General features: G+C 39.1%; 1 protein-coding gene across 1 annotated transcript in view; it reads left to right on the forward strand.

The window, feature by feature from the left end:
• Window positions 1-27480, forward strand: part of MYPN (myopalladin) — a 93999-nt gene that overhangs the window by 31956 nt on the left and 34563 nt on the right. The window contains 8 exon segments of the mRNA XM_020998164.2: window positions 4797-4972; window positions 5961-6012; window positions 10719-10833; window positions 11544-11615; window positions 14232-14373; window positions 15005-15028; window positions 16384-16500; window positions 17346-17718. Coding sequence (XP_020853823.1) covers window positions 4797-4972; window positions 5961-6012; window positions 10719-10833; window positions 11544-11615; window positions 14232-14373; window positions 15005-15028; window positions 16384-16500; window positions 17346-17718 — 1071 coding nt within the window.

The following is a 27480-nucleotide window of genomic DNA, read 5'->3' on the forward strand; positions in this document are numbered from 1 at the left end:
GATTTAGGAAGTCCTCTTCCTAATTCCACCAAAAAGTTGGGTCCTCCAGAACAAAGCCATATCTCTCCCTCAGGGATCTCTTGGTAAACCTGAGTGGTTGGGAGTTGTCTTTCTCTAATACCATAAGCTTGAGTCTCTAGCCCAGTGTGTTCTCCCCAGTGTTAACCACCAAGGATTAGCTATTTTTATTTAACCAATTAACATTAATTAGCTTTTACAAAGGGGATATTTCCTGAAAATATAGAACAAGAACAGAAATACAAACAGAATTCTCCCTCCATCCAACACCTAGGGGGAACACTTTTCCCTGTACTATTTCCATGCCAGGGGTGAGTGATCTAGTCTCCATAGAGCATTCTTTCCCACCAAGTTCACTTCTGAATGTGGCATAGTCAGTGGATGAGTTGCTGTCTCTCACTGTTGGCTGCCTTTGATCTACATCTTTGCTGAGCCAAGCAAGCTCTCAGGATTTCTATCTTCACCAGGTTCAGGTGTCTGTCTGTCATGGACTCCAGCCACCAGTCCTCAGGAAAGTCACCCTCCTGCCTTTTTTGAAGCTCATGAAGTTGCTGCCTATTCTAAGACTCTTTCACTTAAGAGCAGACAAAACCAAATTCAAAGAGGCAAAGAATAGAGGCCTATATTTGAAAACCACAAGTGGGCCTGGGTGGAGTACTTAAAGCCTGGGGCCTTTCTCTTACGACTCTTTGCATCCATTGCGTATTTAATTTTCTGTTTCTGCTTAATATAATGGAAACTTCTTGAACATAGGAGACTTTACATATTTTTTTTCATCGTGTCCCCAGTGCTTGGCACATGGGAGTGAGTTTAATCCAACACACCTGGTTAATAGATGATTCCTCTCCACAGCATCCCCAAAAAGTGGTCATCCAGCCTCCACTTGAAATCTTCTGGTGCCTGGGTACTCATTACCTACAAAGGCAGTCCCTTCCATTTTTAACAGCTTTAATCATTAAGAATTCTTCCTTAGGTTAAACTGAAATCTACTTTACTATTATTTCCACCCACTGGCTGATGTTCAGCCCTCAAGATCCAAGAAGAATATGTTTAATACTACTTCCAAATGACAACTGTTTAGGTATTTGAACTTGGTGATCATGTCACTGTAACTTTCCTCTTATCCAAGCTAATATCTCCAGTTCAATTCAGCAACAAGTTGAAGTAGGTACCAGCTCCATCCCTGGGGAGAGTGAGCTCAAGCTTAAAGCAGTTTCTATATGATATCCTATTCCACCAAGTTCACCTCTGAATGTGACATTGTCACACCTCTGGCAGGTACAAAGTACCTGCTGTATACTCCGCACTATGCTAGACACTGGAAATACAAAAGTAAAAACAAAAAAGTACCTCCTCAAGGCCTTTACAGTCTACTGGGGACTGTCTTCACCCCACTCTCTTATGGCATGGTTTTGAGCCCTTCAACATCTTGGCCTCCCTCCCCTGGACATGCTTGTCCAGGCCCTATAATAACAACTAACACAATATTCGAGATCAGATCAGACCAGGGAAGACTGCAACCAGAATGACCTCTGCTTTGGACATCATAGTTCTGTTAGCCTCAGGTCATGGTAGTTTTTTGGTTGCTGTGTCACACTGTTGGTGCACATGGGGCTTGCAGTCTGCCAGAACATTCAAGTTCTTTCTAATGAACTGTTGTCTAACCATGTCTGTCCTTTCTGGAATTATGCAATTTATTTTAACCCAAATGCAAGACCTTGTGTTTATCTGTTAAGTTACTTAATTATGGCTATTAAATATGGCCCAATCTTCTAGCCTGTCAGGATCTTTTTGGATGACGGTTCTTCTATCTAATGTGTCATCAAGCTTCACGTCATCTGTCTTCCACACATTGGATAAGGGTGCCATCTGTGCTTCCATCCAAGTATTGATAGAAATGTTGAACAAAATAGGGTCAGTGACAGAGTTTTGCCAACATACCACTAGGTGGGAGACAATACATATAAGTGTGAGACAGTTTGAAGAGCTTAACCCTATGTCATCAAAGTGCTAAGCAATATCATATGTAGACGACAAGTACAGTAAAAATTCAGAGAAGAAAGAGATCATTGAGGACTGGAAAGATTCACAAAGGAAGCAAGGCTTAAAGTGGGATCCGAGGTGAGCCTTAAAGGCAGGACCTGACTAGGCAAAAAGGAGGGACATTCCGCATGAGAGAAACATAAGGGGTCAGTATAAGAATGAGGAAAGCATGTTAATGGACGTTAAGGAGTATGTACATTGGGAAATAAAGTTAGTTCATTGGGAAAAGAGCCCAAGATCGTTGATTTTGATTTTCTTTTTTTTTTCTTTTGAGACCAAGTCTCCTTCTTTTACCCAGGTAGGACTTGCAGTAACCATTCACAGACCTGATCCTCCCATCAGTTGGCACAGGATTTTGACAAGCCCTACTTCCAACCTGGGCCACTTTACTCCTCCTTAGGCAGCCCAGTGGCCCCTTAATCACCATATTGGTGCCAGACTTAGTGTAGAAAACAGACCAGCTTAACACACTAGAACTCATAACTCCTGAGCTCAAGAGATCCACCAGCCTCAGTCTCCCTCGATAGCAGCCACCTAGTCTGGAGACTTTGATTTCTGTAAATATTTATTAGAATTCCATTTTTTTAAATCGTTCGGAACAAAAGTACAAGTAAACATTAGTCAGGACAAAAAGTCACACTATTTAACCTAGCGCTATAATTGTACCACTGACACTTCCAGCCTCCACATTCTGAATCAATAATATATGTTCTTTTGTACATATCTGTTTATCTATCTTCCTAAGAGTACATATTGTGATTTTTAAAACCAGCCGCCTAAAACTTCACTAAGACATTTGGGACACCCTGTATAAAATGTTTTATACGCCTTAATGTACAATGTTCCTGTCACATAGGGACTCTTAGTCCTAGCCATCTATATTCAGGTTATGCTGTTTTATTTTATAAACTTCATAGTTAGATTTCAATAGCTAAGCTTTAATGGCTTAAAACTCACTAAGACATTTGGGACACCATTTCAGCCTCACAGTAGCCTCCTAAGACAGTTATTATAACTATCATAAGCTCAGTATTACAGATAAAGAAACAGTGATTTAGAGAGGTCACATGACTTGTCCAGTCACACAACTATTGTGGGAGCTAAGATTCAAAGGCAGGTTTTTCTTACTACAAATACAATCAATCCTCTATCCATTATACTATGCTGGCCTCTTAGAGGTGGGGCCAATAATAACGTAAGGGGCTTTCAGGAGTCCTTCACCAGCTTCTCTGAACTATATCCTCAAAACAAATCATTTTATGGGTATGTGGTATATGTAAGAATGGGGAGACCAATATGTAGTCTAGCCTCAGAAAGCAGTGCTATCTAGTAACCATAATTTATTAGATGGGCATAAAATCCCTTAAAGTAAACACATGCAAGCAAACAGATAGCCCTGAAATAAGCTTAATTTAAAAACAAAATCTGAGTGTGAAAGAGAATCTTATTTATAAAAATACAGGTAAGACTTCTACAGCTGGATTGGGGCAGCTAGGTGGCACAGTGGATAGAGCACTGGCCCTGGATTCAGGAGGACCTGAGTTCAAATCCAGTCTCAGACACATAACACTAACTAGCTGTGTGACCCTGGTCAAGTCACTTAACCCCATTGCCTAACCAAAAAAAAAAAGGAAAAAAAGATTTCTACAGCTGGAGAAGGGAAAAGGAAGGTCTGTTTTTAAGAGGAAATTAAAGCATGTTCCATAGGGAAGGAACTAGAGATGGGTGACAGATTAAAGCATGTGAGAGGGATGATAATTACTAGAGCACCATCTTAGGATGTTGACATCATAGGATGTCAAGGGGATCGAGGGATTTGCCTTAGAGGAAAATAGTAGAATATGTCTGTGGACTAGTTTCAAAGTCTGGGAGCCAGGAAGGGCCAGGAGGGGACACTTGAAGTGGTGGTCCACTGGAGTGTATTGGATTTGGAGTCAGACCTTGTGTGAAGTTGGGCAAATCACTTGATCTTCCTGGGCCTCAGTTTTCTCATCTACAAAATGAGGAGGTTGGACTAGATTAGAGTTTCTTAATCTTTTCTGTGTCTTGGTCCCCTTTGGCAACCTGGTAAAGCCTTCGGATCTCTTCTCAGAATAGTATTTTAAGTGAATAAAATAAAATACATAGATTACAAAGGAAACCAATTATTTTAAAATAAAGATGTAATGTTTTTCCCCTACAAGTTTATGGACTCCCTGAAATCTGTCCATGCACCACAGGTTAAGAATCCTTGGATCTCTGCAGTCTTTGCAGATCTTAATCTGTGATCCTACAATGATGTCTTGCTTTATTCTATTGACCCAAGTTCCTGGATTCATTTTAATTTTGCTGCCTCAAATGTAAGCATCAGGGTTCCCTTGGACATTTTAAGAATTAAGTAGCTATCCACACTATATTACCTCCAGATTAGATGAAAGAACTTTTATTTATTGCAGAAAATAAAGCCCTTGAGGTTATTTGGAGAGTTAATCAATAAAGGTTCCCATCCTTTAATTTGCTTGCTTCTTGAACCTTCCTTTAGGGCTTGTGCTAACCTTAACAGGAGGAGCTTTTTAATTCCGTAAGTTACTTTGTTCCCATGGCATCAATGCTACATAATTAAGCACTCTCTTTTTTTAGCATCATAATAAACCATCAACGATAAATCCAGCTGTTTAGTGTTTTGATTCCTAGTTGATCTTGCCCCAAGGCCCTGTGCTGGGCCCTGTGACAGGCAGCCATCTCTTCTCTCACAGGTGGTACTGTGAAGGGAAGGAACTGGAAAACTCACCTGACGTTCAAATCACCCAGGCTGGAAACCTGCACTCGCTGACCATCACTGAAGCCTTTGAGGATGACACAGGGCGTTATTCGTGTTTTGCTTCCAATATCTATGGGACAGATTCAACTTCTGCAGAAATTTATATAGAAGGTAAAAAAAAATAAGCACAAGTTTTCAATGAATAGTATTAGTGAGTTTTACAATGTTATTCTACAGAGGGGAGGTTTATTTTATTTCTTGTTTAAGATTTTTTTTAAATCCTCTAAATTTTTAGAAGTTTCTCTGAAACCCTGGATTTTCTCTGGGTATTGTTCTTTAACAAATGGATAAAGAGTCTGTTTGGAAATCTTTGACCTCACCTCTTCAGAGGTTTTGTCTGGGGTGCCAGTGAATTATCAGTAAGCCAAATATCAGAGCTCCAGTACTGGTGCTGAGATTTTGCTGCTACTGTTTTTCTGGTTTTGGCAAAAGGACTACAAACACCCTTACTTTAAAAAAAACAATACAACAAAATAATCAACTCTACCTTATTAATATTAGGGCTAGACAAAGGGGCACACAGCCACAGCTACAATGTTTGAAATCTACTTTAAGCCCTTTCTCAAATCTGTGACTGAGGGACTAAAGTGAATTATAGACACTGGAGAATGCCATTACCTTTTAGAGCAACTTGAGAGTCATTCCTAAACAATTTTCATTACAGGCAGGGAGAGTTTCAAACTTAGGAAAACTGGAAGGTTAAAGCAGTTGTTTTGAGTTTTAAGATCTTTTGGATCTGGCCTCAGACATATAACACTTACTAGTTGTGTGACCCTGGGCAAGTCACTTAACTCCAATTGCCTCATCAAAAAGCAAAAAAAGAAAAAAAAAGATCTTTTGGGAGGTAGGTTTTGTTAGTATAGGGAACTCCCAGTGTGCTGCTCTCCCTCTCCACAAATCAGGAACTCACTGGTCTTAAAGAACATCCTGAGGGCCCAATCATTTCTCTACACAGACCCAGAATGGGTCTGAGGCCAGAGTTGAAACCAGTTCTTCCTGAACCCAAAGCCGCCTTTCTTTTTACTGCTGCTTGGTTAAGAAATACAGCAATTTAAGAAATTAGGATAAGAATCTCATGTCTCTCCTCCCTCTTTCCCAGGTGCTTCATCGTCTGACTCTGAGGGGGACGTTAGTAAGGAAGATATGAATCGGTAAGGTTAATTAGGTTGATTTTTGAAACTTTTCATTTTGTTGACTATAAGTTTGTTTCTTAGCTTTCATGCAGTCTTTTAAAAAACTATGAATTGGTTCATTTTTAATTTTTTTTTTACTTCAAGTAGAATTTAAAATCTGCAATTTGGGGGATAAGAGAGTAATGCGGATTCATAGCTGTGTGGTCTCAAAAGAAAGGGCTGGACTGTATTAGGTGAACAATCAGCTGTTTCCTTTGGCTTAGTTATCAGATTAATATCAATATTTCCTCTAAGAAACAAATAGCAATAAAACATGCAAGGGGGAACAAATGATCTTTATGCTGCAACTGCTTGATGTTTTCTGATTAAAATAGTAACAAGAATGACTCAAAGTCAACAAGAAAATCTTGAATTATGGTATGTGATCTTAGATAAGACACCAAACTTCTCTTGACTTCAGTTTTCTTATCCGAAAAAATGAGGGGGTTAATGAAGAAGATGAACAATAATAATGAAGAAGACCCAAAGGTCACTTCCAGCTTAGAAATCTATAAGGCAAACATTTTACTTAGTATATAAAGTATTGTTTATTCAGCTGGCACCAACTGAAGCTGAATTGTATAATGTAATGTTGATAGAGAGATGATCTTGGACACTTAACCTCATTTTCTCATCTATGAAATGCAAAATTCTTTTACCTCCCTAAATTGATAGTGTTCAGTAAGATAAATTCTGAAACCTGGGCTGTTTACACAAATAACACAAGGCTTTGTTAAATATCACTGTGTGCTGAGCATGATGCTAATTCCTAGGGGAGATAAAATAGTGAGATAAAACATGATATCTGCTTACCCTAAAGGATCTTATAGTCTAGTTCTGCTCAGAAGAAAAGTGCTCAAAAACCTATAATAAATTCTAGCATTAATCCAAGATAATCTATTATCATCATCAAAAACCTGAATTTGGGACTTTATTGGTATAGGAAACTGCATGTATGGAACTCTATCAATCCAAATTTGTAGCTATTCTGCAATGTAAAGCCTTAGAAAATTTGCTAGGTCATGACAAGGTTAAATAACTTGCCCAAGATCTCAGGAGCTAGAATATGTCCAGGTGTTCCTGAATCTAAAACTGGCTTACTATCCATGCTGCCTGTTACATCATTCTCTTGAAGTACCAGGCAAAGTAATTCAACTATGATTTTGCTTTTGTTTTCTCCAACTTTTATCTATTATAATCATTCCATTCACTATAGGATTTACATTCATTTGAAGCACTGTGGTCCAAGACATGACCTAAAAACATTGGGCTAAAAGTCAAATGCCCTGAGTTTTTAGACTGACTTCATTACTAATTACATCATTATTAACTACTAACACTATTAGCCAGCAGTATGACTTTGGAAAGAAAGTTAGCTTATCTGAACTTCAATTTTCTTATCTACAAAATAGAAATGATACCACTCACTCTGCCAATCTCATAGGACTGTAAGAGAGAGAATGAAAATGCTTTTATACTAAAAAGCAATGCACAGATTCTGAGACTTTATTTTAAGTTTTGTCCTGGAGTCACCCCAACAGAAGTCTTGCTCTAATGCCTCATTGTGACATAAGTTCCCAAAGCTTATGCCAATGGAGTACAAATTCTGGAAGCTTATGCCAAGAAGAGTATGGATCTATTGGTGTATTGGATGTGTATATTCCTAAAAAACAAATTATGTAACAAAATAAACTTAGTTTCTTATGTAATCCTTTCTTTTTCTTCTTTGTATATTGATATGTTTGTTTATGATTGTTAAGTTCACACATACACACATAAAAAGAAAATTTAGAAGAAAAGATTCCACCAAACCAGACTCCTGAAATAGTCTTAGCAACAGACTAAAGACAAGCCCAGCTTAGTGTGGAGAGGCTCACCATTTAGTGATGAATTTTTTGTCTATGGCAACCCAAGAACAAAAGGAAAATACAAAATGATGTCCTCGGTGTGATGTAGGCTGCTTTTGCAATGATCATGGTGGAGTGGTAAAAGAGGGGGTTTGTTGTTCATTTTTCGGCCATGTCTGACTTTTCATGACCTCATTTGGGGTTTTCTTGGCAAAGATACTGGAGTAGTTTGCTAATTCCTTCTCCAGTTCATTTTACAAGTGAGCAAACTGAGGCAAACAGGGTAAAGTGACTTTCCAAAGGTTGTACAGCTAGTACGCGTCTGCAGCCAGATTGGAACTCAGGTCTATCTGACTCCAACCTGGCACTCTATCCATTACGCCACCTAGCTACCCTGAAAGAAGGGGTAGAGGATGCTAAAACCAAACCAAACCATAGTAATCTGTGCTCTAAATACAAGATCCTTGTCCAATGACCAATGAGTTGATCTGGTACTGGAGGAACTGAACCATTTGCAGTATAATGGGTAGAAAGCTGGCCGTGAAACCAGGAAGACCTAGGTACAAAGCCCACCTCTGACTCATACTGGCAATTGGACCCCAGGCAAGGCATTAAACTTCTCAGTGCTCTAGGCAGCTGATTCTGTATATCATCATCATCAAGAAGGTGTCAGCCTGCAATGGTAGAGGGAATTTCCTAAACTAAAGAGTTTTCTATAGCAATGAAATACAGGTCCAGTCATAATCTTAAATACAAGTGAAACTAAAAATCATAAGAAAGATGACCCAAAGTTTCTTTTCATAGAAACAAATAATTACCTGTTTATTTTATCGTGGACCTAAGAAATATAATTACAATTCACCTTGAGTTGCTCATGATTAGCTAAATATAACCCCAAAAATGAAGTTAGCTATATCCCACTGGGCAGGAAATGACTGGTTAATTATGTGGAAGTCATTTCTAAACCAGTTGTTTGTGGATAGTTAAATCATTGATTGGTTAGAGTAATAGCCAAAATCAAAAACGAGTTAAAAGAAAGCATAAAGATGAGAAGAACAGACTGTATGCAGCTACAAGAGATTCAACCTGCTGTATTCATTCTATCTGTAAGTACAGAAAAAGAGAAATGTATAAAGGAAAAGACTGATTCTGAATTGCCATTCCCAATAGATGTCTACCCAGTATAAAGCAATGGCCACAACAAGGAGGCCAAAAGAATCTAGAAACCACCCTAGCCGGTAAATTCTTGATCCTCTTCACAAGCAGAGAACTATAACAGCCTGGGACAATGCTGACTTAGGTTATAAACTGCTTTTTAAAACACTACAGAGGTAAATTTAATTCAACAAAGATAAGTTAAGCCCCTACTCTGTATAAGGTACTTAATGCTTGGTGCTAGAGATACAAATCTAAAAATTAAACAGCTCCTGCCTGCAAGAAACTTGCATCCTACTGGTGAGAGCCGCAGGGAATCAAACATCTATACAAATAAATATAAGGAAAATTGAGACTAAGAATGCATTAGCAACTGGGGAGATCAGGAAAGGCTTCAAGGAGGAGGAGGTACCTGAGCTGAGCCTTGAAGGGAGCTAGGGATTCTAACATTCAGAGGTAAGGAGGAACTCCAGGCATGGGAGACAGCTCACTTAAAGGTACAGAGGTAAAAGACAGAATATTGAGTTCAAGGAACCACTGGTGGTCCAGTTTGACAAGAATATGGAGGACTGCAAAGGAAGTGATGGGAAATAAGGCTGGAAAGGAAGGCTGGAGCCAGTTTCTAGAGGGCCTTAAATACCAAGTTGAAGAGTTTGTATTTTAACCTGTGGACAATAGAGACCACTGAAGGGTTTTGACAAGGGGAATGGCATAGTCTCCGTGTCTTAGTGTCTTAAGAAGATTAGTTTAGATTAGAAGATTAGGCAATTCTGTGGAAAGTGAATGGGTGAGGGGAACTTTTGGAAGCAGAGATACCAAAGAGAGCGCCTTTGTAATGGTCCAGAAAGGAGGTGATAAAGGTCTGAAGTAGGGTGATGACTGTCTACATGGAAAAGAAAGGGACAGATGCAGGAGTGTGGTCAAGGGAGAAGGAACAAAACTTGGCAATTGGATGGATGGAGGTGCAGTGAGGGGAGGGGAGGGGACATGGAAGAAAGAAAAACTGTGATCTTAAATGACTGAAGGATGGTCGCGACCTTGACAGAAATAGGGAAGTTAGAAGGAAGAAAGATGATGAGGCAAGGTTATACAGGTTTTCTTGAAAAATACAACCCAGCTACGTAGCGCAGTACATAGAGCACCAGCCCTGGAGTTTGGAAGGCCTGAGTTCAAATCTGGCCTCAGACACTTACTAGCTGTGTGACCCTGGGCAAGTTACTTAACCCCAATTGCCTTGCCAAAAAAAAAAAAATGCAACGCAGAGGTAAACTTTGTTCAAAGATTCTGTTTATAGATATCAAATGAGGCATAAAATAAGTATAGTTGATGAAGGTATTTGCCACTTTCCTAGAGGATGGGATGGAAAGAGGGATTGCCTATAAATGCTGAGGTGCTCTAGATGTTCTAGTGTGCGGGTGACATTGTATGAATTGCGTCCAACGGCAGAATCCTCTAGGGCCTCCTCAGGGAGACCTGTGGCTCTCTGTAACCCCTCTGCTGCTGCCCTGGAGGAATGTCATACTCCTCCTTTTGTGAATAAATGCAAATCAAAAGTACACATAACTCTAGGACATCGAACACATTGTGTTCAGGGGCAGCCCATTGTCCCATCCTTGAGAGAATCTATCTGCACTGAGTAGTGGGCAAATGCGGTAAGACTGCACTGTTTTAAATATTTCACAGGGCCCAGAAGCCGAGTGAGGTGTCCTCACCTCCTACTAATTCTGCGGTCACCCCGAAGGAAGGCGCAGAAGCACAGCCTAGAGTGGTCCGGCCTCACCTGTCTACCGTTCAGCAGGTATGAGAATCCAGGCTTCCCAGGCAAATGAATCCATTCCCAATACTTTATTGTCTCATGCTACAATTTAAAAGGCAGAGAGCACATATAGGATGTCACACTGGGCATGGGGGTGTGCCTCACCCCATGAGACTTGATTTTCTAACTATTACAGCCTGTCTCAGAGAGCACAGCTATGGTGATACTGCTCACAGAATAACTGATTTCTGGTGTTGTGATATTTTTTTCTGTGATAACTGCTCATTTCTGTTCATTGGCAGTGCCAAGGGATGAAATTTTTCTTCTAGTCCATTAGAATACTTCTGTAGCAAGTAGGGAAATTATAGGTAAAAATAATTAAATAATTTACATCGAATTAACAAAATTAATTACTGGATATTAAATTAACAAAATATGAAAAATTTCTCACCAAATTTATAGAAAATTAAGATGGCTCTTCACTTGATCAGTTAAAAAAAACTGTGGCTTTTGATCTATTAGTACCCATTTTACCACCTTTTAATAACTATGCAGATTTCTGGAAAGAAAAGGATTGACTTTAAGTCCAAAGTAGTCTCTATGGTACCCAAGCTTAGGGTTGCCTCATAAGTTCCTCTTGGGAAGAGCAATTCCCCGCATTAACTGTTTTAGAGGCCAGATCTATACAGAAAGATTGCATTATCTCAGTGGCCGAGGTATTTGTCACTGTTCCTTTTTCTTTTAATTTTCAGTGTCAGAGTCCCACAAACTACTTACAAGGACTGGATGGAAAACCTATAATAGCAGCTCCTGTGTTCACAAAGGTAATTGAAACTTAATCTCCCTCTGATGTGACTTTAAAGAAACCACAATAACTGCACCAACTCAGAAAATCAAAATTGTTGGGTGTTCTTTAATGTTACCTCAGGATATGAATTCACCAGGAAAAATTTCTGGTAATAGGTACAACCCCAACTTTCCACTAATGGCTTCCCCGTCGCCAAGCAAGTCCTTCCACACTCACAATATTCTTTTTGGTTGTAAATTGTCCCCAGGAGTTTTCAACACACCTTTACTGGCTCCAGTTTCCATTTCAAGTGAATGTTCATCCCTGATGAGAGCAGGTCCCTTTGGTTGTCATTAGTCTGCTCTAGTCTGTACTTTGGTTTTCACCGGTGGTATTTCTGCAATTTGAAGCTGGTGGTTGGGTCCCAAGCTCATGCCTACAAAGGCACAAGTAAAAGTCCACCCACATCACATGATGCACTTCTCTCTGTAGCTGAGCTTTACCAAGGTAAGGCTCATCATCACTGGGCTGCCCTCCAACTGATGAGGTTTTTTCTGCCACTGCAACTCATGAAGCTACCTAGGAAAGACTGCTAGGAGTAGAAATGAGAGCACAGAGTTTAGAGTCAAGAAACCTGAGTTTGAATTCTGCCTCAGAAACTTACTAGCTGTGAGGCTAGAGGCAAGTCACCTAACTTGTCAGGTTCTTCACCTGAAAAAATCACCGCAAGCTATAAAGAGCTGTACAAAAATGAACCGTCATTGTTGTCATCATCATCATCTACAATCTGGGCAGGCAGTGATCTGGGTCAGTGGAAGATATACCTGTGCAGGTGACATCACAGTTCCTTAAAGTACCAAGCAGTGATTCACACAGCAGCACTGGGGGCTAGCTCGCCAGGAGGGAGCTAGCTTTGATCCCTCGTCTTCTAGAAACTTGCTTTAGTGCCTCAGTGATCAAGACCCTGTCTATATGCTTCCGTGTTCAGGTGATTTTTCCTCAAGAAAAAATCATAAGCAAGGCTTTTCAGAATTGACTTTAAAAGTAGCTCTCGGCAGAGCCAAACTGTGTAGACTCTTCCTCTGCCATAAGCTTTCAGCTCCATAAATGGAGCACACACTCCTTGGGCGTGTACAGGGCGCTAGTAAGCATTGGCCCCACGCCCCCGGGATTCAGCAGCATCCACACACTTGCATTAGTCGCCGTCAGGGAGGGCACTGCTGAGGACAGTCACTGCCAGCGTCATTAGCCACACATTTCTCTGAGTCAGAGTCACTGACAGCAGTGCTCATGTGTCTGTGGGCCATGGCAACAAACCCTTGTATGCACTTTCATTTAGGCTATTCCTGTGCTGTTTCCTCACCTTTGGGCGCCAACCTAACACCTCTCCCTCACGACCTATTCTGTCCTATAATGATAGGGTCTTTTTCATTGAAGCCAAGAAATCATCATTTGTATTCTTAAAGCACACGTGTTGGTCTGTGGAGCACAGTTCTGTTTTTAAGCAGCATATCATTTATCCTTAGATTTCTTTGGGGTTAATGGGAACTCATTTTATCATCATTTTAGAGTTGGGGGAAATGAAGGTACACAGAGAGAGAATGAATTGCCTAAAGCTCCCCAACAAATGGGTGGTAGAGTGTATGACTGGATCATGGAGTTACTTCATCTTAGTTCAGGCCTGGACCAATAGGAACCATCTTTTACAAGACTTTTTATGTGACTTTAGATAAGGAGAGGCCTCACTAATAAAGTATTTCCCTACAAGTCCAAACAGTACAGTATGAAGTATTTTTGTAGGGAAAAAAAGAGCACTACCACTTGATGAGGGTGAGAGGCTGCTGACCCCCTCCCCACTCCCACGCCCACAGCAGCTGCTGCCCTGGTTCCCGCTCCAAGGCTTCAGAAGCCCTGGCTCCAGCAGTTTCAGCAGTAATTTGAAGAGGGCAGGGGTAGAACAGGTGGGGGAAGGGAAAGGTAGAAGAGCAGGTCTGTTATATAACAGCAGAGACAGGAAAACCCGGAACAACCATGCTAGGGGTCTGATCCAGAATTCTAATGACTACATGGACAAACTCAGACCATTCTTTTTTCCGGATTATTTTCTAACTCAGCATATGCACTGATCTGTGGTGGAATTGAAGCTAATAGATTCCTAGCTTTGTGTAGTTATTATGCCCCCTGCCTTCCTCACAGGCATGTCACAAATATGACAGAGGTACCAACAGAAGTTGTATAGAAGAAGACCTGTAGCTGAACCTAGAACATTAGTAGAGCAAGAAAAAACACTGGCTTTGCTCATTCTGCCCTTTCCCCTCTTCATCCTCCTCCCCTACCCCATTTCATAGCTGAGAAAACTGAAGCTCAGAGAAATTACATGAAGAGGCAGCAAAATTCTATAAAGAGCTCAGTAAGACCCTCCAAATTAAATCAACACGTTTTAATAATCAATGATTTCAGTGCAAAGATGGAAATGGGGGTGAGGGGAAATTGAAACATGTGAGAAAATATGGTCCAGGTATGAAAGTCTTCACATATGTGAAGACTTAGAAAAAGATCAAACATTGGGGGAAATAATATCTTCTAGAAATTGGCACTAAATTGCAGAAAATACAACAATTCTTTATTTTTATAATATACTTTCCCATTACAGATGCTGCAAGATTTATCAGCCTCTGAGGGTCAACTAGTTGTTTTTGAATGCAGAGTTAAAGGAGCACCATCCCCCAAAGTTGAGTGGTACAGAGAAGGGACATTGATAGAAGATTCTCCAGATTTTCGAATTTTACAGAAAAGTAAGTTGATTTTATTTAGTGCATTTCATTTGTTGGATTTTAGATGTTGGATTTAGATTCATTCGTTGGATTTTAATTCATCCCAGTTTGTAACATGTAAAAGTGTTGAAATGCGTTTAGACCTTTGTTTCTGCATAATCAAAAAATATTTATACTTTACAAAATCTTTACAATTCAGTTGCCGTTAATTGTTCCAAGGTCGTTGTCGTCTCCTCCTCCTCCTCCGCCTCCTCCTTCTTCTTCATCATCATCTCCATATTTCTATTCTAAGCAGGGTCTTAGGTACGTTAATAAGGTATCCATGAGACACAGCTAGCACAGTAGATATCTCCAATTTAAGGGTCTGGTTCAACTTATAAGACAGGATTTATTCTTGGTGGAATACTCAGGTATGTTCTAATGTATATCACTTATTTACCTGCTCTTACTATAGCCATTCTGAAATGCTATTCTGTTCTTGCTGTCATAATTAGCATTTATTTCATTTTACTTAGCATTGATTTACAGAGCTTATTAAATCAGTTCTAAAAATAAGTGCATATAGAATTCCCTAGGAAGTATTAGAAGAAAATATAATATGCATAAGTGAATTCTCTCAATCCAATAATTTTTTTATTCTTTTTTTTTTTAGAACCACGGTCCATGGCTGAACCAGGTAAGAGGTCATTTGAAACTTAACCTTTCTCAGTCTCTATAACCTTTCTCTGCTCTATAACATAAAGGTAATAGTAACATTTACCTCTTAGTGTTGTTGAGAAGATCAAATGAGACAGTATATGTATTTTTAAAACCTTAAAATACTGTGTAAATGTTAGCTATTACTATTATTTCAGTTATCCATACTGTGGCATTCCTGCTACGACAACTGTATTTCTTTTTGAATCTAGATGCAACTTATCCAGTTATTGCTAATAGTTGTTGCTAATAGCTATTGTTAGATGTTAGATGAGTTCAAGTTTGTTATCATGTAGTAATACTGTTTCTTGGGGGAGCTCCCCACTTTGTAACATTTTCATGTTAAAGGCAGGTCTTACAAGGAGGACACTGGCTACACTAAGTGATTTCAGGGCCCCTTTTAGGGTCTCCCGTACTCAACCGCCTGATTACAGAAATTTCATGATTAAAGATTCTTTTTCCCCCTTAAAATATAAATACCCCAAAGGAAAATGACCCATTGTCTTAATAGACATTAATACCTTAATGTGAGATATGTTACATTCTTTCCTGGAGACCCATTTTGTTGGGGGAAAGGAAATATAAGATTAATAAAAGGTGGGGGACCAAAGGGCATCTAGGTGGCACAGTGGATAGAGTACTGGGCCTGGAGTCAAGAAGACCTGAGACATTTACTAGCTATGGGATCCTGGGTAAATTGTTTAATCCCATTTACCTCAGTTTCCTCATCTGTAAAATGAGCTGGAGAAGGAAATGGTGAACCCCTCCAGTACCTTTATCAAGAAAATCCCAAATGGGGATTCAGCTCATCTTACAGAATCCTAGAAATAGAAAATGGGAAGTCATCTAGGCCAGTCTCCTGCCAATACATGGGCAGTATTTTTGGACTAAATTAGCTAAATCATGCAGCCAACCAGTCAATTTAGTTCAATAACTGATTTGACAGATTTTGTTCTCATTGGATTGGCCAGCTATTTGGCTAAATGGACTAATTCATTAAGTTGTCTTGACATTATATATCGGCATAGTATTGGACCAGTCATTTCTGGTGTCCTTTAAAAGTATGAATAAAGTATTACACAGTTAAAGGTCATCCTTTAAGGATTCTGTGTCTCTGTGTTTGAGTTTAATAAAGTACTTTGTCTTAGAGTATGTGCTTTTGCAACTCAGGGAACTGAATCCAGGGGATTTCTCTTGACTGGGGTCTCTGAGTCTTTTGCCTCCTCTTCATATGTCTCTAGGCAAAACCAGTAAAATATAGATTTGAAAAAAAAAAGTATGAATACCTCCAACATTGTTCCTTATCAAGAAGCACTCTCCTTTTCTGGTTTCTAGAGGAGATTTGTACACTGGTCATTGCAGAAGTGTTCTCAGAAGATTCTGGGAATTTCACTTGTACGGCAAGCAACAAGTACGGCACAGTGTCAAGCATTGCCCAGCTGACCGTGAGAGGTATGGACTGATCCTAATGGGCCTTTTCACTTTAAAATGTCAGGGCAGGTTAGGCAGTGACATTAAGTATCAATGTGGAGATTAATGTTAGCCTCCCATCTGCAGCTGTCCTTGGTATCTTTCATAAGTCATTGAATCATTGGGGAAGACATTCTTTGGACACATTCCAGTTATTGATATCCTCTCTCTCCCTTCCTGAGGATAGAATCCCATTCCACATGCACCACTTGTGCTTGTCTCTGTTACGCACAAAAGGAGACCCTTATCTTTCTAGTCTTATGTAAGCTAGTCCTAAAATACTTCCCTAAATAGCGCCTTTTTTTTTGTTGCCACAGCATCATCACACTGTGTGCTTAGATTAAATTTCTAATCCTTTGAAGCTCCCGAGTTTCCTACATTCTTCTTTTCTGACAAGTGTTCTGCCATTGCATGTCTACCTGGTAATATTTGAGACATACTGATCTTTGGAGTAAAAGAACATGGGTTCAGTTCAGCTTTTCCACTTACTAGCTGTTAGTGGGCAAGCCACTCAACCCCTCTGAGACCTAGATTCTCCTGTGTAAAACAGGGATGCTAGGACACTATGCACCTCAAAGAATTATTGTGAAGATCAGAAAGAAACGTACATGTAAGGTGCCTTACTTCAGTTAATTTTTTTCAAGTGCTATATAAACGTAAGCTTTTATTATTCTTCAGTCTGTTGTCACTCATCTACCGAAGTATGAGTGTGTTATTATGCCTGTCTAACCCCTACCCAGGTCCACAAATCCTTAAGCCCAAGTTCCGTATTTTTTGTTCTTTAAAAAAAATATTGTATTGATTCCTTTCCATATTTGTTCTTTCAGGGACTGAGGACCATAGCAATAATATCACTCCCCACAGAGCCAATTCCACGGGCAACTCAACTGTTGTCGAAAACCCACCATCCCCACCTAACCCAGAGCCGCGTTCCATGGAACAACCCCCCAAACCCAAACTTGAAGGAGTTCTGGTGAATCACAATGAGCCCCGATCCAGCTCTAGGATTGGTCTTCGAGTACACTTCAATTTACCTGAAGATGACAAAGCAAGTGAAGCATCTACTGAAGATGGAGCAGAGGTTGCTGACCAGATCCCTGCTGACCTTTCACAGGATCGGTTCAGTGGGCAAACAGCAAGGATACCTGAACCTCCTTCACCTGTCAGAGAGCCCCCTCCTGTACTAGCTAAACCAAAACTGTGAGTAAAAAGCAAAACGGCAAGGTGTTTCTTCTCTCATGCTTTCTTAAAATTCTAGGGATGGGAAAGGGCTCTACGGGTCATCTAGTCTGTTCCTTTGCCTCCAAACAAATGTCGTGACTAAATGCTGAGGTAGTCGCTATAAATGGGGGGGGGGATGTCTTTACTGTTGAAGGCCCAAGGGGCAGAAATTTGTGTCACTTTGGTGCAAAATACATTCCAAGTGTTTAACAACTTCTTTTGCTTAGGAGCTCTTCCTTCTGCCTCTATTCTCTGGTTCAAGTTTAAGCCTTCAAGAAAATACAGAACGGCTGCTAGCTTTTTCTTACCATTTCCTTTCTCTTAATGGACAAACTAGTCAGTTCCATGTGTGTGTAACAGTATTAAAAGTTCAGAAGAGCCATGCTTTAAAGGCAGGCCAGGATTTTAGATCTAAGATATTCCATAAGAAAGCATGACAAGGAAGGACACCAGAAGTGCCCTAGGAGGAAAAGAAGTGTTCATGGGGATGCTCTGTATTCCTGGTTTGTTCTTATCTACTCCTACACCTAGTTAGCACTGGGACAGAAGATACCGGATGGCAATGTGGGGAGAGAAAGCTAATACTTCTTCTTACCATCAAAGTTTTAGATTTCAAATTGCTGACATTAAGACTGGTCCTAGGCAAAGCCACAAGGGCAGCAGATTTTCTTCAGGTCCCCTCTATTTCCCCTTTTTTATATCTTCCTTACCTTCAGCACCCCATACCTCCCATGTTCCTGTTGGTAGCATCCCATCTAGGAAGTGTCCTACGTGTGACATGTACTCATTCTGTCCCACAAAATTTAACTGCCTAGTATCCCGCTCCCTCTGAATTTTGCTCACAAAGGGACTGCCCAACTTGAAAAGTTGATTATATCCACAGCATGAATGTCAAATAACTGATATACATGTGTGTGTGTAGATATGTGTGTGTGTGCACAAAAATTGATTATATCCACAGCATGAATGACAAATAACTGATATATGTGTGTGATATACATAGACACACACATATATATATATATACATACACGTGTCAGTTATTTGCCATTCGTGCTGTGGATATAATCAATTTTTCAAGATATATATATATATACACATATATATATATACATACACATATATATACATATATATACATATATATATGCATATATATATGCATATATATACATATATATATATACATATATGTGTATATATATATGCATATATATATATACATACACATATATATACATATATATATACATATATATATGCATATATATATACATATATATATACATATATATGTGTATATAGCTCCCAAATATTTTAATTTTAACAGTGCCTTTAATGCCATAATCAAAAGGACTTAGTAATAGGAAAATTTAAAGCATTGCAGAAGAGATCCTAAGGGGAAGGAAAATGTTTTCCAGCAGCCCTCAAAATGTACCATATAAATGGTGGCCACCTGCTTACAAATAAGGAGAGGAAAGGAAAGGGAATAAGCATTTACATAGCACCTACTGTATGTCAGGCACTCTGCTGAGTGCTTTACAAACAATCTTGGGAGGTGGGTGCTGGTAGTATCCCTGTTTTACAGATGAGAAAATTGAGGCAAACAGAGGTTAATTGACTTGCCCAGGGTCATACAGCTAAATAAGTGTCCAGAGCTGGACTTGAGCTCAGGTCTTCCTGACTCCAGGCCTAGTACTCCATCCACTGTACCACCGAGTTGCCCAAAATCTGGCTCTGACCAGTATTTTTATGAAATCTTGGTTCTGCTACTCCTCTTAACCTTGGGGATGGGGGAAAGAATAAAAAATAGTAATAATAACAGTGTATTTTCCATGTACAAATATTATGCCCATTCTCAGTTTTCAGTGGTATTGCTATTTTCACTAAACTTTTTCTTTACTTCTTACTCTGCCTTTCTTAGAACCAAAGCATCACATTTGCAAGACCCTCTACTACAATTAGAGGTGTCATCCATAGTCAGGAAGCAGTTTTCTCCATGGGAAACTAATATGAAAGAGCATTACATACATGAATCCTTTAGTCTCATTGGCCTAATTAGCATTCCATTTGAAATCTACATGAATCCTAAACCAGAAATGTTTAACATGTATCATTTTTTTTAGAAAGTTTTCACCCCACTGGAATCTAAAATACAACAAAGTAAGGATTAATGTGCCTTTTGAAATTAAACAAATAATAAACCCAGGAACTATATACTTTAACTTTTATTTGAAAGGAGCTAAAGGAATATAAAACCACTTATCACTAAGAGACTCTGTAGCCCCTATTTGTCATCTTTCTGAAAGGCCCACTGCTTACATTCCATATCTTTTCCGTAATAACATGATAAAATATCTCAGCAAAATTATGAGATCCAAATTTCACAAGACTGCAACATGCATAAGGCCTAAAGCTATTCCCCAATAAAAACCCGCTTTCTGGAAGAACAGATACAAAATATACTCTGAAGTATGCCTGTTTGCTAAAATGAAGAAATCTAATAACAGTAAAAAGTTGTATGCAGTCATTCTCCTAGGCTGAATATGCTTCTTCCAAAATAGGAAAAGGAATTCACTGACCCAGGAACGCTGGACTGGGATGCAAGAGGCCTAGGCCTAACTCCTACACCTCCAATGTGTGGCCTTAGGCTTTTGAATCATTACACATTTGGGGACTCAGAGTTTCCTTATCTGTAAAATGGGGAAGGAGAACTAGATGATCTCTCTGGTCCCTTCTAGCTCTGATGCTTTATGATTCACACAGTTAATTCTTGTTAACTCTTTGTGCCTTAATGCCTCATAAATGAACAAGTGACAACTTCAACACAATCTGTCTCTTTGCTGACAATGAATAGAAATCAGAAGATGCCTGTGTTTCTTGAGCACCTTTTTTTTGTGGTAAAGAATAGATTTATTGAGTATACTGGGAAAAGGAAAAAGTGATTGGTGGTGCACCTGAGATTTCTGAAATTAGAAAGCTATTGGTTAGCCTTGGTATTATGAGCTTCCAGAGGGCTTAGGAACAATGTGCATTCTGAACTCAGTGTATTCACTCAGGGGCCTCAAAGCACAACAGGTGTAGTTGTCCTTCTGTCTGCCAGAGATTTATACTCCTGACGTATTTATGCACCTACAGTTTAAAGCACCATCCATTCTTCTAAAAAAAAAAATTAACTCTCTGGAGAGAAAAGTAATCATTTGTTGCGTTATCCAACAACTGTTATAAAGCTATTCTCATTAGAAGATCTATGTGTTACCTCTATTCCTCAGTTTCCTATAAATGAAAAATGTACTCCCTTTTCCCTCACAGGCATAAGGAAAGTAAGCCTGAGATACAATTCGTAAATCTTTTTAGTTCCTAAGAGATGAAAAATATGTATTTGAGAAGGGAAAAAGAAACACAAACACTACTATCTTTTCACCTATGTAAAAGAGGAAGCATTTTGAATACAAGGCAAAATGAGAGTGATAGAAGATTCCCTTACCTTAGGGACTCTTTAATTTCCACCCATGTGCAGCTAAGTCCTTTCTGTCCTAGAGCCTGAGGTGTCGGGTGCTAGTTTCTACACTGCCAACAAGAGGATCATTATGTTTCTATGGCCATAACTAGTGACTATAGGAAGCTGAGTGAATTTCCAAATGGTTAGACTCAATTATCCTTTAACAGCCTTGCAAATTGGTGGTGCAGATATTTCCGGGATCCTTCCTACACTTACCAATATCTCAGCAATGATATGTCAGTTCAGAATAAGAATCAGTAACTAAAAAAGTAAAATGTCAGAGTTGTCCATCATATCCATTTTTTAAATTTTTATTGAATATTTTATTTTCCACACTTACATGTAAAAACAATTTTAATGTTCATTTTTAAAATTTTGACTTCCAAATTCTCTTCCTTCCTCCCGTTCCACTACCCCCTCATTGAGAAGACAAGCAGTTTGATATAGTGTTTAGTCATGTTGTGACCCTCTCACATAGACCCCTTCAAAAAAAAAACTTTTGAGAAACAATTAAAAAAAAGTATACTTCAATCTGTATTCAGACACCATCAGTTCTTGCTCTGGTGATGGATAGCATTTTTCGTTATAAGTTGTTCAGAGTTGTCTTAGATCATTTTATTGCTTAGAATAGCTGAGTCATTCACAGCTGATCATCTTATAATATTGCTGTTACTTTGTACATAGTACATTCCACTTTGTATCAGCTCATGTAAGTTTTTCCAGGGTTTTCTGAGAACATCTTGCTCATCATTTCTTGTAGCACAATAGTATTCCATCATAATCACATACCACAGTTTGTTTAGCCATTCTCCAGTTGATGGGCATCCCCCTCAATTTCTAATTCTTTGCCACCAGAAAAGAGCTGCTATAATAGTTTTGTACATATAGGTCCTTTTCCTTTTTGTTTTTTATCTCTTTTGGGATACAGACCTAGCAGTGGTATTGCCAGGTCAAAGGGTATTCGTGGTTTTATAGCCCTTTGGGCTTAGTTCCAAATTATTCTACAGAATGGTTGAATTGGTTCACAACTTCACCAACAGTGCATTAATGTCTCATTTTTCCCACATCCCCTCCAACATTTGTCATTTACCTTTTCTGTCCTGTTAGCCAATCTAATAGGTATGAGGTAGTACCTCAGAATTGTTTTAATTTGCATTTCTCCAATCAATAGTGAGTTACAGCATTTTTTCATATGGCTATAGATAGCTTTGATTACTTCATCTGAAAACTTTTTATATCTTTTGATCATTTATCAGTTGGGGAATGGCTACTTTAATAAATTTGACTTAGTTCTCTATGTTTGAGAAATGGGGCCTTTCAGAAAAGCTTGCCTCAAAATTTTTTCACAGTTACTATTGCTAACTGTATTTTCCTCCACTCTATTCCCCTCTCCCCTGTTTATTCTATTCTCTTTCTCCTTTCACCCTATCTCTCCGCAAAAGTGTTTTGCTTCTGACTACCCCTACCCCTAATCTGCCCTCTGTTTTATCACCTCATCCCTTCTCTTATCCCCTTCCCCTCCTACTTTCCTGTAGGGTAAGATAGATTTCTGTACCCAACTGAATTTGCGTGTCATTCCCTCTTTGAGCCAGTACTGATGAGAATAAGGTTCTCTCATTCCCCCTCTACCTCCCCATCTTCCTCTCTACTGTGAAAGCTTTTTCCTGTCCTTTTTATGTGAGCTAATTTACCCCTTTCTGTCTCTCCCTTTTACTTGCTCCCAGTACATTCCTCTCTCACCCCTTAATTTTATTTTATTAGATAGCATCCCTTCATGTTTAACTCACACCTGTGCCCTTTGTCTATATATGCTCCTTTCTGCCCTAATAATGAGAAAGTTCTTATGAGTTGCAAGTATCATTTTCCCATGTAGGAATGTAAACAGTTTAACCTTATTAAATGTCTTATGATTTCCCTTTATGTTTACCTTTTTACTCTTTTCTTAAGTCTTGTATTCAGAAGTCAAATTTTCTATTCAGCTCTGATCTTTTCATCAAGAATGCTTGAAAGTCGTCTATTTCATTGCATGTCCATTTCCCCCTCTGATGGATTATAATCAGTTTGGGGGAGTAGGTGATTCTTGGTTGTTATCCTAGCTCCTTTGCCCTTTGAAATATCATATTCTAAGCCTTCGTATCCTTTAATGTAGAAGATGCTAAATCTTGTGTTATCCTGACTGTGGCTCCACAATACTTGAATTGTTTCTTTCTGGCTGCTTGCAATATTTTCTCCTTGACCTAGGAGTTTTGGAATTTGGCTATAATATTCCTGGGAGTTTTCATTTTGGGAATCTCTTTCAAAAGGTGATTAGTGGATTTTTTCAATGTCTATTTTACCCTCTGGTTCTAGAATATCAGGGCAGTTTTCCTTAAGAATTTCTTGAAGGATGATGTCTAGACCCTTTTTTTGATCATGGCTTTCAGGTAGTCCAATGATTTTTAAACTATCTGTCCTGGATCTGCTTTCCAAGTCAGTTGTCTTTCCAATGAGATACTTCATGTTGTCTTCCATATTTTTATTGTGTTGTTTTTGTTTTGTTTCTTAATTTCTCATAAAGTCATTAGCTTCCGATTGCTGCATTCTATTTTTTTTCCATTCTAATTTTTAAGGAATTATTTTCTTCAGTGAGCTTTTGTACCTCCTTTTCCATTTGGCCAATCCTACTTTTTAAGGAGTTTTTTTCTTCAGTGAATCTTTGTGCCTATTTTTCCATTTGGCCAATTCTGCTTTTTAATGTATTCTTCTCCTCATTGGCTTTTTGTACTAAGCCATTTGGCCTAGTCTATTTTTTAATGTGTTGTTTTCTTTGCTGTTTGTGTGCATGTCTGTGTCTTCTTTATCAAGCTGTTGACTAATTTTTCATGATTTTCTTGCAACACTCTCATTTCTCTTCCCAATTTTCCTTCTTCCTCTCTTACTTGATTTTCAAAATCCTTTTTGCGCTTTTCCATGGCCTGAGACCAATTCATATTTTTCTTGGAGGCTTTGGGCATAGGAATTTTGACTTTGCTGTCTTCTTCTGAGTGTGTTTTGATCTTCCTTGTCACCATAGTAACTTTCTATGGTCAGAATATTTTAATTTTTTTTAATTTTTTTAATTTATTATTAATTTATTTTTAGTTTTCAACAATCATTTCCATATACTTTTGAGTTGTAAATTTTTCTCCCCCTCCCTCCCCACATCCCTTCCCAAGATAACATGTAGTCTGATATAGGCTGTACATATACATTCCTGTTAAACATATTTTCACATTAGTCATGTTGTAGAGAAGAATTAGAACCAATAGGAGGAACCATAAGAAAAAGGAAACAAAAGAAAACAGGAAAAAAAATAGCAAATAGTATGCTTTGATCTGCATTCAAACTCCATAGCTCTTTCTCTGGATTTGGATAGCATTTTCCATCATGAGACTTTTGGAGATCCTTGCACTGCTGAGAAGGGCTAAGTCTATCAAAGTTAGTCATGGCACAACGTGGCTGTAACTGTGTACAACATTCTCCTGGTTCTGCTCACTTCACTCAGCATCAGTCCATATAAGTCTTTCCAGGTTTTTCTTAAGTCCACTTGCTCATCGTTTCTTATAGCACAATAGTATTCCTTTACATTCATATACCACAACGTGTTCACCCATTCCGCAATTGATGGGCATCCCCTCAATTTCCAATTCTTTGCTACCACAGAAAGAACTGCTATAAGTATTTTTGTGCATGTGAGTCCTTTTCCCATTTTTATGATCTCTTTGGGATGCAGAATAGAAGTGCTATTGCTGGGTCAAAGGGTATGCACATTTTTATAACCCTTTGGGCATAGTTACAAATTGCTCTCCAAAATGGTTGGATCAGTTCACAACTTATGGTCAGAATTTTTTTCTGTTGTTCACTCATTTTCCAACCTATTTCTTGACTTTTAACTCTATGTTAAAAATAGGGCTCTGCTTCCAGGGTGGAGGGTGCAGTGTCCCAAGCTTCAAGGGTTTTGTGCAGCTGTTTTCAGAAATACTTTTAGGGACCTGCATGTTTTCAGTTCTTCCAAGAAGATATGATCTAAGGAGAAGTGTATTTACCACTCTCCTGCCTATGCTCTGGCCTGTGAGTGACACAAGCACTCTTTTCTGCCCTGGAACTGTGACAAGGATTCCTGCTCCACTGCAGCCACAAGCTCTGTTGTGCTACTGCTTCTCCTCACCCTGGGACTGCCACCCAGATCCGAGTATGGGCAAAGCAATAGCATCCTGCCTCAGTGCTAGCAAAGAGACCCTTGTAATCTCCTTCTGACCAGGTGTTTGACCCTCTTACCATCTGTGGGCCAAGACCTCTGGAAGAAGCTGCTGCTGCTACTGATTCAGTGGCTCCCAAGGCCTGCTCCTGTTTTGCTAGGCTAGCATGGCCTGCACTAAACTGTGCTCCATTCTCACCCAGATGTGACAGACCCTTCCTGCCAACCTTCTGAGCATTTTTGGCTGGAAAATTATTTCACCCTGTCCTTTTGTGGGTTCTGCTGCTCCAGGAATTGTTTGGAGGGGTTTGGGAGAGAACTCGGATAAGTTGCTGCCTTTTCTCTCCCCCCACCTCCCATCACATCCATTTTAACTTAAATTCTTGCCCACAGGCTGATTTCTTCTAGGCCTTGCCCAGGATTTTTTCATGGCCTGGGCTTATGGACTAACTTCTTGGTGGTATGTTCCAGGATGGAGTTTATGGAAGAAACAGACCCTCATGATCTTTATAAAGTATCTCCTACCAATCAATTAACAAGATTTTATTAAGTGCCTACGCTGCTCAAGAGAACACACGGTGCCTCCAGTAGCTGCCCTGCACCATATGTTTGAAACAGATTATACTTGATTAACTATGACTTGTTTTGAATAGGTTATCCTGCATTCATGTCACCAGTAGACATGGTTTTGTATCATTAATGTAGTCGCCCTTGAAATAGGCTGATCCAGAAATAGTAGCCAGCTCCTCTTAAATTTGAACTAAAGGTTAGGTTAGGTTAACAGTTAACAGTAACTCTTCTCAGAAAATTTGTGATTCAACTTTAGTGGTATGGATTCAGGTTGCTCATATTCACATTAACACTTTGCCTTTCTTCCTGCTTCAAATGTAAAATAGTTGAAAATATTCAGAATAAGCTCTGTTCCCTAGAGTTTTAACAGGACTAAAAGAATAAAACTAAGAGTTGCTTTACCCAAATTGGATTCAAATTTGGATTTGACATGATTTAAAGTAATGAATTTGGTATCTAAGTCTCTAAAAGTAAAAGAAGACTCTGCCATATACTTAAAGTGTTGGTTTGGAGTTTTAGAACCAAATTCTAGCACTAGTGCCCAAAACTACATTAATGAAAAACAGGTGAAGGCCAAACCTTGGCAATAAAAGTAAATTCATCTAAACAAATCATCATACAATGTTATAGCCTACCCCTTCTCCCCCCCCCTTTTTTTTTAATGAAGGCTGGCTTATTGAAGATTAAGAGTCAGGCAGTGCCTTCTAGAACATTTGAACTAAGATAAGGATAAACAAATAGAACAAGGTCAGTCTACACCAAGGATGGGGAACCTGTAGCCTCAAGGCTGTTTGGATTCAGTCAAAAGGCTGCACTTGAGGATCTAGAAGACCGCATGTGGCCTAGAGGCTGCAGGTTCCTCACCCCTGGTCTACAAGTAGCATTATCAGTTGCCTAGGTGGAATCAGGAAGGTTCTCTGTTACTTGCCAAATACTTCCTATACTAAATGGATGATTCCTAGACTTCCATCATTCTGTTAGTTTAAAAGGCTTTGATCCCTATTAGAGGATGTAACATTTTATGCTATTATCAATCATTTGTACTTGAGTATGAATAAATTTCCACCCTTTTCATAAGAATAAGTGAAGAGGAAGGGGGACTATGAGAGGACTGGGTGCCTAAAGTGAATGGGGCGGGGAGCACCTACTTATGAGCTCAGAACTGGAAGTCACAGAGTACTGGGAAGAAAACACCTAATTCTCAACTTTGCCTACAGCTGATCTTGCCCCAAAAAATTCACATATGAGCTTGTATTCATTATGTCTTCAAAATTTGAAAATAATGAAGCTATTTATTCTGACAGGGATGCCTATCCTCAGAAAATTATGCCAAAAAGTAATTTATAAGCAATTTCCAAATTAATTTCTTAAAGCAGGAAAGATCCTGAAGTTTTTAATTAAAAATATGTTTTCAGTAAGTCTAGTGGAGAACAAAAACTCTGGATTACATTGA

Source organism: Phascolarctos cinereus, unplaced genomic scaffold, assembly GCF_003287225.1.
Source record: "Phascolarctos cinereus isolate Bilbo 61053 unplaced genomic scaffold, phaCin_HiC Scaffold_3;HRSCAF=262, whole genome shotgun sequence".
Lineage (NCBI taxonomy): Eukaryota > Metazoa > Chordata > Mammalia > Diprotodontia > Phascolarctidae > Phascolarctos > Phascolarctos cinereus.